We start from the raw sequence: 16,318 nt of genomic DNA, 5'->3' as shown, positions 1-16,318 counted from the left end.
TTAAGCTGCGTTACTGATTCTAAGGTCAGTTTCGTACTTGGATTGATTCAGTCATTATCACACAACCAAAACCGAGGCAGATTTGCTCTGGTGAAGCTCTTCACCCCTCCCCCAGAGAAGAGCAAATTAATACATAGCAGGGACTAGACTGTGATACAAGAAAAAAGCTGGGGGAGGACCTAATTATAGTCAGAAATATGACAGGGTGTCCTCCCGTGATTTTTTTTTTTAAACTCTCGTTCAAGATACTGTTTGCCTTTGTTCTTCTTATCTAAATTTATCTTTAAAAACACATAGAGAATATAGCTGTACATGAAAAGTCTGGTGAGTTTAATTTCAGGAGCACGGTTGAATCAGTTATCTTACCATATCTGATTAAACCTAAAATCAAATTATTAAGGCATGTGAAAGCATGGGCTTCGTGTTCAGGCAAGCCCAGCAGAATCCGTAGGTCGAATTAAAACACTAGATTCCACCTGCTTCAACAAGAGCTTTAGGCTTTTTGTTTCCATATAAATTACATTAAAAAAAAAAAACAAAACCAACATATCCTCATGCTTGCTCCCTGCTTCTCCCTTTCTTCATTTAACTACCATCTCGCACACACAGGCACCCACGAGATGTTGCAGCACCGAGACAGGATTGCCCCTAACACCAGGCTCAGGTTAAAATAAAACCCTTAAGCCCCAGAACACAGACTATAAACCCCAGTGACAGTAAGGACCATGCTGGATCTGCCCAGCAGAATGTCTCTGCAGACAGTTCTCTTCCCAAAACACAGCCCCCTCCAGAGCCAGCAGCACCAGAGCACTGATGACCTCTACCAGTGTCCTTCCCCCCTCCCCTCCCAGCTTTGCTGAGGCTGGAAACTACAACGAACTAGGAGGCACAAAACTTCATCTTTTTGCTTGGCCTTGATTACAGGGAGAAAACAGGGCCCAGAGCCGCACCTGCCTTTTGTTTGACCCAACACTGAAAACACCGTATTGGGGCAGGGGACAAACTCAGGTGTGGAATTTTTGTTTAAAAAACCCCAAACAAATGTAATGTTTATTAAAAAAAAAAAAAATCAGAAAAAATCAGCTGCATCTCACGTTTCTTTTCCTTATATTATGCACTGGAGACTGAGCGCAGCGAAAAGCACTGGAGAACAACAACACATTAGGACTTGTGCTTCTCTACCACATCCACTCTCCAGCTCTTGCAGAGCTTCCCATAAATTACCGTGTGCATTTCACAGGGGCCCTGCCATCACAGGTGAGGGGACCTCTCCAAAAAATGACTTTGGGAAATGACACGAGCAGCAGCTTCCACGGTTTGACAGTAAGTCACTCACACCTTGAAACGCGCTCAACAAAACATAAATAATCAATCAAAAGAATCACAAAGTTCCTAGCAGAAAGCATGCCGCAGCCCAACACCAAAAAAAGTTGGATTTTACTCCACAGCTTTTTCAATGTCACCGCTCAATAAAATATAAGGCCGGGGGAGGAGCCAGCGGTCGGTATGGGCGAATTCGGATTTCGAGAAAAATAAAAAAAATAAAAATAAAATAAAAATAAAGTTACCACTTCTGGCAAGTTAAAAGGCAAAGTCTAGAAAAAAAGTCCGAAGGAAAAGCCGAGCCACGCAAGGTCCCGGTTCAATGACAGGCTGACAGCGGCCCGAGCGGGGCTCGCAGCGGCCGGGTGCCGGCCCCGCCGTGCCGGGAAGGGCGGCGGGCAGCCCCGAGCAGCACCTACCGTCTTGGAGTCCAGCTCGTGGTGCGGCTGAGCCAGGACTTTGTCTACACTCGCCGGATCCGCGAACGTAACGAACCCGAAGCCTCTGCGAGAGACAAAGAGCGAGGGGATGGCGGGGGGGGGGGGGGAGGGGGGGTGGTGATGAGAATTAGAACCAAAGGGAGAAGTCATAAAAATAAACCGCTGAGTCCCCCCTCCTTCCTCTCCCCTCCCCCGAAGCCTCCGGGTGCGGGGGCCGGCCGGCTACGACCCCCGGCCCCTCTCCGGCGGCACCGGCCGCTTTGTTTCCTGCTCCGGGCTGGAGGGATGCGGGCGGGGAGAGCCCTCCCGCAGCGCCCCACGCGCGGGGAGGGATGCGGGGGTGGGATTTTGGGGTGGGATTGGGGGCTGCGGGTCCACCCGCCCCGACCGCAACTCGCGAAGTTTGTCAGCCCGAGCGGGGTGGGCGGCGGTTTTACCTGGAGCGCTTGGTGGTGGGGTCCCGCATGACCATACACTCCCTAATTTCTCCGAATTTGCTAAAATAGTCTCTAAGGCTGTCTGCGGAGAGAGAGCAGAGAGGCAGAGGAGGGTCAGGGCTGGGGGGGCACGGGCAGGGCCCGGCGCGGCGGGACGCGGCCCACGCGGGGCGGGACACGCGTGGGGAGGGGGCGGCGGGCGGGGGTTACCTGGTGAGGTTTGCCAGCTGAGGCCGCCGATGAACATCTTGCTGGAGGGAGAGAGCACAGCGGAGTTGAGCGCCGGTGCGGGATCGGCCATTTTGACGGGGCAGCTCCCGGCGGGGCGGAGGGGCGCGGAGCGGAGCGGCGCGGAGCGGGGCGGGCCCGCCTGACCGCCCCTCGCCGCCGCGCTCCGCGCCCCCGCCGCCCCGCCGACTTACCCGGGGTCGTGCTGCGCCTCTCCGGGGCTCCCCGAGGTAGCCTGGCTCCCGTCCGCCTCCATGGCCGCGCCGAGCGAGAGCCCCTTAGAGAACCCCCCCCGCCCGCCCAACCCGCCCCCCCCGGCCCGGCTCCGGCTCGGTTCGCTCCGCTTGCTTTGCCCCTTTTTCCCTTCCCCCCTCCTCCTCCTCCTCCTCCTCCTCCTCCTCCTCCTCCTCCTCCTCCCTCCGCTACCGGAGGATCTCACTGGAGAGGCGCTGGGGCAGCAGCCAGATCCGTCACACGTGGGATCGGCTTAGCTCAGCGCCGCGCCGGCGCTCCCTCCCCCCGCCGCCATCCTCCCCTCCCTCCATCCCGCCCCTCCCTCGCTGGGCGGGGCCTAGGCCGGCGCGTGGCCCTGCGTGACGTCACCGTGACGTCACCGCGCCCTCCCCGCGCAGCTCCCGTCCCCCCCGCGCGCGTCCGTCCCTCACGCGTGTCCGCGACACCCCGGGACCGTGACACCCGGTCCGTGACACCCGGTCCGTGACACCCGGGACCGTGACACCCGGTCCGTGACACCCGGTCCGTGACACCCGGGACCGTGACACCCGGTCCGTGACACCCGGTCCGTGACACCCGGGACCGTGACACCCGGGACCGTGACACCCGGTCCGTGACACCCGGTCCGTGACACCCAGGACCGTGACACCCGGGACCGTGACACCCGGGACCGTGACATCCGGGACCGTGACACCCGGTCCGTGACACCCGGTCCGTGACACCCGGGACCGTGACACCCGGTCCGTGACACCCGATCCGTGACACCCGGTCCGTGACACCCGGGACCGTGACATCCGGTCCGTGACACCCGGTCCGTGACACCCGGGACCGTGACACCCGGTCCGTGACACCCGGTCCGTGACACCCGGGACCGTGACATCCGGTCCGTGACACCCGATCCGTGACACCCGGTCCGTGACACCCGGGACCGTGACATCCGGGACCGTGACACCCGGTCCGTGACACCCGGGACCGTGACACCCGGGACCGTGACACCCGGTCCGTGACACCCGGGACCGTGACAGCCGGGACCGTGACACCCGGGACCGTGACACCCGGTCCGTGACACTCGGGACCGTGACACCCGGTCTGTGACACCCGGTCTGTGCCACCCGGGACCGCGACACCCGGTCTGTGACACCCGGTCTGTGACACCGGGTCTGTGACACCCGGGACCGTGACACCCGGTCTGTGACACCCAGGACTGTCCCCGCGGGCACTGAGTGGTGCCATCTCGTCACCAAGCCTGGGCGTGGCACCCGCGCTGCCCTCGGCACCGCCCGGACCCTGCGAACACGCCGGGTTTAAATTGCAGCTTTCTGGGGCTGCTCAAAGAAAGAGGCTGGAGCCCGGTGCTGCGGCAGCTCCTGCGCCCCAGAGCCCCCATGTGTCCTGTGGCCCTGTGTCCCACATATCCCAGTGTCGCCTCATTCCAGGGCTCCAGCAGCACCACTGAGCCCCTCGGCCCCACAGGCAGGACGGGACGGGGCGGCAGCTCCTGCTGTGATTATCTACAGCAATGAGGCTCGGCTGGTGGGAGCACAGGCCGCCCGCCTGGCGGTACTGAGCCACGTTGCTCTACATTTCCAGAGACACCCGTGGATTCTGAGTTCCTCCACCTGTCCAGCACTGAGTGCCTCCCAACCAAGGAGCCAAGCAGCCAAGCCTTCAAGAGCTGTTTTGGGGTTGCCAACTATTTCCGGCTCAGGGATTATAATATTTTTACTGGGGCTGGGGGATGTATGTGGATATACTTTCCAGCAGGGATTAATGAACAAGGTGGGTATGAGTGGATGTGTGCAGGGCTGCAAGGTCAGGCCCACCGGAGAAACACTGTTATTCATGCTCTGATGCTGACCACTGTAAAATGGGATATAATTCCCATCATTTAGTTTGTTTTGCCACGAAGTACTGAACTCTGGCTCAGCAGTGGGGCAGGCTCCACTCCTCCAGAGTGGGCAAGGAAAAGGGGCTGACCTGGCCCTGCCCCAGCAAGGTGAGCAGCACCAATGTGCAAAGGAAATGGATGGGGAGGATTAAAGAACAGTATTTTTCTCCCCACTTTGAGCCTCCTTTAGATCTTAGCTATTCCTTGTAATAATCACCTGGAAATTACTAGTCAGGAGAGTGGTTCCTGGGGTTATATTACCCCTTTAATCTCTCTGGCAGCGGTGCAGAATTTTAAAGGGGTTCCAGAATGAACAAGCACAAGACAGATTTTGCTGATGGACAGAAGAAACTTCGGTGCTGCTTCTTATGGCTCAGAAAGAAATTTGGATTGCTATATATTGAAAGGAAATCTCCACTGCTATCCCTTCCATCAGCGAACGTTGCAGGTCAAATGGCTTTGGGAAGACTTGATCAGAATGTTCTCTCTCCACCTCCCCCAGAGCTGAGGCAGGGTTCAGGGGAGTGGCCAGTTTCAACCTGTTCAGTCAGTTTTGCTCTTTCTCAGCACTCTGCTGTCACAGGAGAAGCCAAACCCATGGCACCAGGGATGCTCTGGGGACATGCTCAGCACCTGAAGGCCACGGGTGATAAATCAGGACCCTCTGTCCTGCTCCTTTGGCAACAGTCACCAGCACCCAGTCCCAATCCCAGATTTTCCTCCAGCCCACTGAGAGTTTGCAGGCTTGCCCTCTGCTCTCCTCCTCTCCAACCTCTAATGTTCATGCTAAAAATCCAAAATCCCAACAGAATTTGTGAAGTAGCTAATGAACTGCAAAGCTGACATCTGTAACTGCTGGCCAGGGATAACCTTCTCCCTAGCTGCGCAATTAAAAGTTGGAGCATTTAGTCCGATAACAAGGAAAGTTACTGCTATTGATTCAAACCAGCCCAGATCCTCCGTGGTGGCTCTGCAGGACAGACAAATTTGGGACGATCACCTCTGTCCCTGTACTCACGTAGCACCTACTCTCATTAGTAGGTTTTAGCCTCACCAATTTCCTTTCCATTTTTACAACTCCCATTTCATATAAGAGACTGAGGTGCAGAGTTTGTTAAGATCAGCATTTATAAGGCCAAAATGACATGAGACCCCAAATGTCCTTGGAAAAATGTCTCTTGGTCCTGAGAGCCTGACTTCTGAAACAAAGAGATCTTGGGCTCCTAAACCAGCTGGGCATGGATTGGGAATGCTGTTCCAGGTAAAGAAGGGGGCAGGCCCCAATCTCCCAGGCTTCAGCCATGCTCCTTGGACATCCCATCTTTGCCGTGCAGCAATGCCCAAGGGCTGAATCCACCTCACGCTGCCTGGAGAATGAGTTAATCTATCTGGGGCTGTAGAAATCTGCATTTATGTTTTGTGTGCTCTATAAATTCAGTGTCATAATAAAAAGGATCTAAATCTTTACTGAATAATTCATTTTCATGCATAGGGAAGAAATAATGACCTATATTACATTCCATCTATCATTTAGCAGGTTGTGGAGATTGATTAGACGGTGGGTTTCGGAGGTCCCCAGTGAGGAGTAGAGCCCTGCCTGCTGCCCAGTTGTGGCTTCACCTGACAAACATTATTTAGATGGAATTCCAGGGGGTGATAGGCTGGGGAGCTGCCAGGAAGTCAAAGGTCATTTAAAATGCAGAATATGTCATTGCAAACAATTGGTCTTCTCGGTGTGTGTCTGCCTCGGGCGTTACCCCAGTGCCCACAGCACCCCACAGAGCCACACCAGGAGAGGGGCTCTGCCAGCCCTGCCTTGGAGAAGATGTGGCACAGGTGATGGAAGAGATGTCTTCAGGGTCTGTGGTGTCAGACTGGTCAGGGTTGTCTAGGCACCATCCACATCTCCAAAAAGCTGGGCAAAGACTTCCTGTGTGTCCCTGGGATTCGCCGCAGAGGACAGGCTGTTAACTGCACAGCACTCAGCAGCTTTGGTTGTGATATTTGCAGACAAAATTTCAGCAGAGTGCAGACTTAGTGCGTTGGATGTTTTTGATTTCATTTTAGGCTGCCTATCCATTAAGGTCACATGTGTTTCCTTGTGGTGAGCTCTACACCTCCTCCCATGTTGCCAGCTCCTCTGCTTCCACCTGCTCCATCACCTGAAAGGAAACCACCAAACCCAAGGCAGTGAGTGCTGCCCAGCCCTGGGGCTCACAGCAGCCCAGGGCCAGGCAGGAAAACAAACACAAACCACTGAGTCTGGCTGGCAGAAGGGAGTTACTTAAAAACACAGCAGCCAGTCACTAAACAGGATAGATTATCCCAGAACCAGTAACTTTAGGGAAGAAGTACTGGTTCAAGCCTGGTGCAAGTGTGGCTCTACATTTTGGGTAGACACCAAAGCTTTTCTCTGTCAAGTTCCAGATTTGCATCAAATTATTTCAGCATTTGCTAATGAAGACATTACGCTGACCTTATTAAAAACATCATGATTTTCATCTTAACTGAGAAAACAGCATTTTTTCAACTGTTTCAAAAGAAGAATAAAACCCAAATATTATCAAGCCCATCTTTTATATGATAAGGGAGGAGGGGGAAGCTCTGCAAGGAAAGATTTCAAAGCCTGCTTTGTTTTCACCAGCTTTGAAATCAACAGACAGCCCTGAGAATTTTGTTTTTCAGAACCACAGAGTTTAATTCTATTTACTACTTCCAGGCAATTCTATATATACACACAGCGAAAAACCCAAGCAGCTCACTTTAAACAAATCCTCCTGCTTTTTTCAGATGTGTCATTCCTCCTGCGGGTAGGATTGCAGGATACAGATCAATTAAGTTAAAGCAAAAAACAAAGCAGGGAGGAGAGGAAGGGGAAGAGGAGGGTTTGTGCTGTCCCTGGGCAGCTCTCCCTGCTGGATCTGGTGCGGGTCACTGTCCTGTGGGCACCAGGAAGGTAGTTACTGGGGAATTTTCCAAAGATTTCCCCAGCTCTGTTGTCTGGAAATCCAGCCTCTCACTCTTGGACACATCCAAGCACCCCAAGTTATCCCTGGTGTGGCCTCTCACCCTGGGGTGGACAAAGTTATGCCAGAAAACCCATTTCCTTCCCTCTCCCAAAAACCAGGCTGTCTACCTTAGTTCTCTCCCTGATTAATTTTTACAAAAGGCCTTTAAGAGCCTCTGATAAACTGCTCCCAAAGTCCAAACTAATATTATTAACTATGAATCTTCTCCTATAAATAATTCCCAGAAGTAGATCAATGCTACCACTGAGTCAATGGATTCACTGGAATCATTTCTTCCTCTTACTCCTGGATTTTTTTCTCCCTGTCGCCACTAATCAATGATGATGATAAAACTACCCTGGAACACCCCCAAAATAAAGATAAACAGTGTGTATTATTAGAGGCTGGGGCTGTGCACGGCGTTGAAGATGCGTTGCCTTCTCTGATCCACATTTGTTTTCCTCTACAGACAGTTAAGGGGAAAAAAAAAAGGAGGCCCAGTAAATGAATGGTCTGGTATAACACAGCATTAATTCCCTGACCTTCCGCATTGAGTGACTAAGAATCTCAATCTCAATTATTCCTTTCATGACGGAATCTAAAATAGACACAGCAAGTCCTCACATTCTTGCTCAAAAGCAGGAGAGGTGGAATGAGACGAGTCAGCCCGATCACACTGAAACCACATCCATTATCAGTTCCATGTCATTCAAAAAAATCGACTGCAGGAGAAAGCAAGAGCATCCAAGGAGAATTATTGCAAAACGTGTGCTGGCAGGATCTGGATAAATACAGACACATTTATATATGCACATGCATTTAAAATTCACAAGTATGGAGCTGAATCAGGGGTAGGAAAAACAAGTCACTCCCCAGAGGACACCATCACTCTAAATTAACAGCAGGCAGATCAGAATTGATGAAAACACCCTGAGAGGTTGATAAGCAAAGTTCCCTCCCTGTAGATGGTGGGGATCCCTCACATTCTGAAGTTTGGGCATTCCTGCACCTCTGGCATGATGAAAATGGCAAACCCATAATTTCCTGTCTGACTTCAGAGTTAACTACTTTGTTTGTTTCTTTTCAGTTAATCAAATGGTTCTTATTGCTGATACAGCAAATTTCACGACCATTATGTTCACATCAAAGGACACATGAGCAAGAAAGTTTCCATGAGGCTTTAGGCTATCTCAGCACAGATCTTCAATGGGCACAAAATCCTCACAGTCACACTACCATGTATAGTGGCTAAAGGTCACCCCTTCACCCATGGATCTTTGAAGGTATTTTCCTGCAGCTGGAGAACAAGGACAAGACCAGAGCCAGCTGTGGGATGCTGGCCATGCCAGAGGCTGCTGTCCAGCCATGCCTGCCCGTGTGCAGGCAGGAGCCTCACTCTGGGCTTACTCCTAATATAATTCCCTGGCTTTCCATGTGATTCACTGATTTTCCAGCAGCAGATGCAGATCGAGCTCCTCAGCTGGCCTTTCCGGCCAGGGCCTGGCACAGCACGTGCAACAAGCCCGGGAGACAAGGAGTCACACACGGCCTCTGGCCACATCCTAAATTCCAGCATTGTACGTCAGGAAGAAATGTGCCTGGGAAATGTAGCTGTAACTACATTAAAGCACCATAATTCAATTCTAACCACATCATTACGGAGGTGCAGATCAGATAAGCACGGAGAGGAGAGAGCCGGGCTTCGCTGGCTGCGCGTCCTGTGGGGTCGGGCGCGTTGGGGCTGGTACAGCACCGCGCTCCCTCCTCCGGGGATGTTTAACCTGCAAACCCATCTCTCCAGACAGCATCCTCCACTCCCTCCCTCTGCCCCAACCCAGCGTCCAGTGAAACCCCTGCAGCCCAAAGGCAGACCCTGCATCCCTCCCCTGGGAGGGTATTCGGATGCAGATGACCCCTATCCTGGTCCTACACCGTCTTTACCTCAGCCAGAGACTTCACCAGGGCAGTGCTTGCTGAGCAGGGGGGCACAGCACCCCCTGACAGCCCCCAGCCTTCCCCACACTGGCCAGGGATCTCCAGCCTCCCCTGGCGAGGGATGGGAGTGAGGAGGAGCTGCTCTTGGCAGCCTGCTCTGGAATCACCCATCCACTGCCATCCAACACCAGCCTCACTCAGGGCATCAGTTCCTCAGCCAAAATCACACCAAAATCAGCCCACTACGTCTGGCCATGGACTGGAAACCATTCTGTGAGTTACTACCTCCTGCCAGGGAAAGTGCTTTTCCCATATTTAAGACATTCCTCAGCTTTAAGCACCCTCTCCCACTAGATTTAAAGCACTGATGTGCTGACTGTCAAGGCCCTGGATTCCTGGTCTGACTTTTGGGCAGCCATGAGATTAACTCTTCTATTCCAAACCATTTTAAGCAGAGGTTACTGCTGAACTTGTGCTTCTGCCTTTGCTGAATCAGGGCTTTGCCAACTTCCTGCTTTATTTATTTGGCTTTCTGTGATTGCTGAGCCGGGATGGCAAGGATCCTACCTTGAACCTCCCCTGGGACCTCTTGTGATGAAAAGCAAAGTCTGCAAACACTGTGGAGTCTCTGCTGCATTAGGAGAGGAGTTTCATAAAGATTCATGTCTTTCATATTGTTCTATGAAATTAAAGAGCAGAAGGAAAATCACTCTCAAGGAAGTGAAGATGTACTGCAGCAATTTAGTTGTAAACATAATTAAGCAACTGGCCCTGTAGTACCCATCCTTTCTTGGCCAAAATTCAGTTGGAGTTTCCATCGATGTCAAGATCAAGCTATGCAAATAATTAGAACAGGCTTTGTCAGGAGAGCGAGATCCAAAAGAGATTTTGGGTGACAAGGTCTGTAACAATGCTCCCTTCGCTCCTCCTGAGCTGGATCCAGATTTTTAGGTCCTTCATTTCCCTTCCAGCCTCATCCACCTGTTAATGCTCACACTGAGAGCTGTATGAAAACCTGTGTGAGGCCCAGCTGACAGCCCAGCAGAAGAGACCTCCAGGCTCCAGACACTGAGGGAAGAAAGGCTGGGATCCCACACGGAGCACTGCATCGTAATGAAGTCACTCTGCCACTTCAGACTTACCCAAACTGCACTGATGGGTTAATTTTGCACAGAAGGCTCTTGGCTGGGTCAGGCATCATCTCCCTCCCCTCTGCCTCGATGCCAGCTTGGGCACCACGTCTTGTCCTGGAGGTGGCACCCAGCCAGGTCAGACTGGCAGCGGTGCCTGTTGTGCTCCGTGTGACTGCCACAGCCCTGAGGTGACATCCCTGCTCCACCCGTGCCCTGTGGTGTTCCCGTGGGATGAGGGAGTGCTGCCGAGCCTGGAGATGGGGCACGCAGGACCAAACATTTAACTGCTTGAAATAATAACTGGGCACTCCACACTTGTTTGTCATAACTTGCTTATGAACAGGCACAATTACAAATGTGCAATTTCTAGGTGTAAATACACTTACAGACTGGCTAGAATGAAGCAAAAGCAAACTGCTCTGAAGCTGAGCTGAGAGCACTGGGCTTTGGCAGTGATATTTAGAGCTTTCCCGAGTCCCTGGGTGTGGAGTGGTTTTCTAAAATTGCTGGGTTTTTAGTTTTTGTTTAAAGTAAATGTATAGTCTTTGAAGCTTCAAGGAAAGAACTTGAAAAATGTGACTTTTAGAACTTTGATACCAGGTGACAAAAAAAATCCAAAGGACAATCCCCTTGAAAATATACATGGCTATCACTTAGCAAGCAGAGAAAGGAAACAAGGATTATGTGTTTTGCTTCGAGGCCAGGACTGACAGCAGCATTTTATGTTATCCTTAAAATATTGGTGGGGTAACACAGCACCAGCAAACGTCTCCTGCATGCACCATTGCTTGCCCAATTTTGCAGGAGCAGGTGCTGAGCTGGGGCTGTGTGGGCTGAGCCAGCAGCTGTGCCCAGCCCACGGTCCAGCAGCGCTCCAGGAGGTGATGTTTGCCTCACTGGAACTTGAGAGCACTTCAGCCTCACCTTTGCAAACGAAACTCTCCGCACCATTGGGGAGCACCGCCAGGAGGCCCTCAGGAGCCCCGCAGCTATTCTTCCTGCTATTTCATACTAGGGTGCTCTTCCAAGGGAAGGAAAACTTGGGGAAACTGAAAAATGCTTGGCTGGAGTGGGCAGAGGCTCCTGGAGATGTTCTTGCTGGCTGAGGCCATTTTGGATTGATGCAGCACTGTGGCTCTCGTGGGGTCTTACTGTGATGCACCATCAGAGCAGCACTGCTCCAGTGAGGATGGAGTGTGTAACATCACTTACACACAGCTTTTCGCAGTCATTCCACCTCCCCTCTTTGCTCACCTCCTTGTGTGGCTGCAGTTCACCACAGAAGGGACTCTGCTGTCTGAATCAGCTCACGGACAGTGTTTTGCTGTTCTGTACCAACAACAACAACAACAAAATAAAATTCAAACCAACACAAACTTAGATGAGAAAGTAATAAGAAGGCAAACTCAATTACTGTTTCATCTGGCATTATTGTTGCTTTGCTGCTCTTTGTCAGGGACTTCTTCCAAGCAAAATTGGAGAGATTATCTTGTCTAGATGTTATGAAGTAGCTAATCCCTTCCGCAAGTGGAGGAGAGCCAAGCGCTTCACTTTGGGCAAGTGGAAGTGTAAATATGGTGACAAAGTGCTGCCACTGCTCCCTGGCTCCAGGGGCCGCCTTTCCTCAGGGCTTTGCTCACTCCAAATCTGCACGAGGCACCAGAATTTCCCCAAGATCTCCCAAAAGATTTCCTCTTTCCTGCCCCAAAAGCTGCCTGAAGCAGGTGGATTTGGCACACCGTGTCCTACACTGCTGTGGGGAGCAAGAGGGAAAAGGTATTTTTAGAAGAGAGAAAGGCCATTGTTTAATGCCACAGTGCTGGTGAGCTCTCCCCGTCCCTCATCCCAGCCTCATCCCCACTCCCAGCTCTCCCGGTGTCACCACCGGGCTGAGCAGCTGCAGGAGCCCGAGGTGTGACCCCAGAGCTGCACTACCTTCCCCAGGGACAGCTGTGGGTCCTGCTCCCTGCACAGCTCCTCCCGCAGAGCTGAGGATGCTCCTGCCTTTCTCCAGACACCCTGCAGCAGGGCCTGCAATTGGAGCCTCAGAAAGCAACAGCAGAAGAGAAATGACCCAGCTGTCATGTGTTCACTGGATTTTATATGGCACACAGGGCCATTATCTCAGTAAGGACAGTCTTGTTTTCACATAAGAAGGGCCATTTTCTGGTCACCTCGAGGTAAGCAGGGTGAGATTGCCTCAAACAGAAATTCTCAAAGGTCCAATCTTTACTTACACTGCACATTAACCCAGAGCAACACGGGAACAGGGAACAGCCCTGACACAACCAGCACCTCAGGGCTCGGTGTGATATCCCTGCCACAACCCTGGGAACACAAAAATCATCAACCCTCGTGGAGCAGCACCTCTGGAAAAATCCCGGTGTCCTCCCTCTTCCATAACCACAACAGGGAGACAGCACAATACCCCACCTGCCCATGGGCTCCCACCCCCCCAAAATCCAGCAGCTCAAGTAAAGGAAATTTGCGAAGCCGGGGAAATGCTCGGCTGGAAACGCGGAGCAGCCCCAGCCCACGTGGGTGTGTCTGTGTACATCCAGCCAGGGGGATATTTAATGATAATTGCTTCTTTTCAGCAGAGAGCAATGTGCCTGGTACAACCCAAAATGATTTTGCTATTTTGACGTTGGGAAATCTGCAAGTCAAAGGTGAGGGAACGACTGCACAGAGCAGCCAATATTAAAAATCACAATCTGGCAGCGGCGGCGCGGGCTGGCAGAGCTGGATTGCCAATCATTTTTATACCTCTGCGCCTTAAATAGCAATAATGTGTTGAATGTGAAATTGCCTGTGCTGAGGGGGCTGCTGCACGTTATTAAAATCCAAGCGTTGGGACACACATTACACGTTTGTGACTCTTTAGAGACATTGTTGGGGGAAAACTACAAACTCTGGGAGAAATTTGAGGGAGGGGGGCCCAGGAGGTGAAGGGTGAGGGAGAGGCAGACAATCAGGTCTCTGGAAGATCACCAGGCAAAAGGAAACAGGGAGAACACTTTAGTTCTTCTGGACATGCCCAGGAAACAGCCAATTATTTCAGAGTCGTTGGAGCATTAAGTGATGCAGATTATTCCTTCTAACACTTATTCCCTGTGCAATTCCCTCTCTGTTTGCTCTGGTTTGGCCCATTCCAGATCCACATTTGGCCCAACACCTGAGCCCAGGTGTTGGACCCAGGCTTCTGTGCCCTCCTGTTCAGGGGCAAAAGCCCCAGGGAAGGTGCCCTGGCCTTGTCCCTGGGGAACAGGAATTGCTCTTGGTGATGCTCTGACAGCTCTGCCTGGGTGAGGATACAGAGCTGAGTCCTCACCAAACCTGCTGCTTCCCATCTCCATGGGAGCTTTTCTCCTCCCCAGTCAGGGAGTCATTATCCACTCCAACTGCCACATCCCTCCTTTGGATGACTAGAACCCTTAATCCATGATTTCCCAGACCTACTTAGGTACAAGCACCCACATGCAATGCAGATCTGTATAAAACCCAGCTCTGCATAAACACAGCCCTGAAGGAGGAAAAGCTGTGATGCAAACACAGGGTTATTTCCATCCATCTATGACGTTATTGTGTGATTCCTTATCTCCACCAGCTCCCTACCTGCTCCCCACTCCTCTGTCACACCTTCCAGGTGCCAAACTTTTGCAAAACCTTTCAAGAATAGGATATTCTTAGCTCAGATGTACACAGACCATAGATTGAAGGTGATTAAAATAACAAAAATCCATGTGCCTTTAATATTTTTAGGATTAATTTTGCTGCAGCCTCATGGAGTGCCCTGTGTTAGGCTGGGGTCCTGCCATGCAGGCAGGTGAGGCAGAAGAGGAAGGTGGAGAATTGGGATGCACACTTTCCAGAGAACAAAGCAGAGATTTAAGGTCCTGTCATATCCCAGAGTTTTATTAGTCATTTTGCAGCAGATATAGGACTGATTTTTTAATTAATATTTTTTAAGAGAATAGGCATACGAGTCAAGTCCTAGTAATAAAAGCTGCCAGAACAGAATAAAACCTGAAGTATCTTGTGGACCTCATGCTCTTTCAACAAGGTCACACAAAATCAGCAGCTGAGCCTGTATTCTCCAGCCCCTTCACTGCCCCAGCGCAGCTCCTCTCCTCACACACTCCAACTTTGTTCAGTTTGTCATTAGCAACCAGCAGCGACATCACCTTGAGTAGCAACATCATCCATCCATCATCCATCCATCCATCCATCCATCATCCATCCATCCATCCATCCATCCATCCATCCATCCATCCATCCCATGGCACGTTGCTGCTCAGGAGGAGTCACAGCACTGACGGGCCTCAGACCCAGGCAGCCAAAGGGTACAACACAGTCAAAATAAAAAGCCTGAGAAAATGGACTTTAAAATGTTAAATGAGAGAAGCGAAAAGACTCCAGGCAGGAGCTGGGGGATGCGCTGTGCTCAGAGGGAAGGCAGCAGTGGGGGGCAGAGCAGCGCGTTCCCAGCGGCTGCGGCGCAGAGGCGACGGCGAGATATTGATTTGATAAGCAGATGAGCTGAAATTCCAAATGCATTGGAGATGCTGATAGGAAAAAGAGAGGTAGATGGAGAGACAGGGGAATGCAAGAAGAACAGCTGCGTACACTGAGATGTCATGGAAAACAGAAGGTCATTGGGATCCACGAAATTCTCCAAAGAAATAGGGAAGTGGAGATCGCAGGGAGACAGCAGATGTTTCTGTGCCAAGACAATGATGGAACCATAATTACAGTGAAATGGAGCGTCCTGCATAGCCCCAGCAACACAGAAACAAAACAAACCCCAAGCAGACACGTTTGATTGGCAAGTGGAAAAGGCTACAAAAAAAGTAATGAGCATTTAGCCCTTCTATTACAGAGGAGTCAGGCAAGGGGAAGGACGAGGGCACCTCTTCATTGTAGAGCCAGAGCACTGCCTGAGAGGTCAAGCTGCTGACAAAAATCCCTGGATTTGTATGGGTCTCACACATGGCAGAACTGGGGGCTCACAAGTGCTTTCCCCCCTCCCCCTTTTTCAATAAGGGGGGGCCCAGCACACTCAGCCTGGGGCTGGGGTGCTCAGCAGATGCAAGGGCAAGTACTTCCTCCCATTCTGGGGCAAACCCATCCTGCTTGAGGGCAAAACCTGGCAAATAGAGCCTGACATGGGCTGTGGCACCTCCGGGGGCTTGTGACATCTCAGCTGCCACTGGCAAGTGCCCCAGGGTTCCAGAGGAGAATAAGCATGGTCTGAATCCGGGGCCAGGGCTTGTGTGCTTGGAAACTCAGCTGTCCCTGTGAACAGCCAGCCCTGGGATGTGACAGCTCTGCCAGGAGCAGCAGCACTGATGGGACACCAAGGGGAGCCAGAGCTCCTCAGCCAGGGGACCTCTCTGCATCCCCAGCACACACCGTGACCATCTCAACAAGAACATTTTCCCCTGACTCATTCACACCTCTCTGGCTGCCTCTGTAATAATCACACTGAACTTTGCTTTCTGCATTTGCAAGTCCATTTTCAGTGTGAGGACAACAAGCCCGCTTCATTTTAGCTGGGGGAACAAAATGATCCTATTTGAGAAAAAAAATAATCTTGTTTGTGTGTTCTGAGGCAGTTCTGAGGGAAAGGCACGCAATGATCACAAAACACATCCAAGCAAATTAGGGATCTGTCTCTGTGAGCGAAAAGTAA

At 51.6% G+C, this 16,318-nt stretch overlaps 1 protein-coding gene across 12 annotated transcripts in view; it reads right to left on the bottom strand.

The window, feature by feature from the left end:
• Nucleotides 1-2,711, bottom strand: part of MSI2 (musashi RNA binding protein 2) — a 203,143-nt gene extending 200,432 nt beyond the window's left edge. For all 12 annotated transcript variants that reach the window (XM_014255075.2, XM_014255071.2, XM_014255072.2 and 9 more), the window contains exons 1-4: nt 2,623-2,711; nt 2,411-2,451; nt 2,201-2,282; nt 1,743-1,827 (exon numbers count right to left, since the gene is read on the bottom strand). In XM_014255075.2, the coding sequence (XP_014110550.1) occupies nt 1,743-1,827; nt 2,201-2,282; nt 2,411-2,451; nt 2,623-2,684 (270 nt within the window). In that variant the 5' untranslated portion in view covers nt 2,685-2,711. The remainder of the gene's footprint in view (nt 1-1,742; nt 1,828-2,200; nt 2,283-2,410; nt 2,452-2,622) is intronic.
• Nucleotides 2,712-16,318: the final 13,607 nt, after the last annotated feature.

This window comes from Pseudopodoces humilis, chromosome 23 (genome assembly GCF_049639895.1).
Source record: "Pseudopodoces humilis isolate 2021_Gansu_Grassland_sample_001 chromosome 23, ASM4963989v1, whole genome shotgun sequence".
Lineage (NCBI taxonomy): Eukaryota > Metazoa > Chordata > Aves > Passeriformes > Paridae > Pseudopodoces > Pseudopodoces humilis.
Note: the sequence above shows the minus strand (reverse complement) of the source record. Positions and strands in the feature narration are given on the sequence as shown.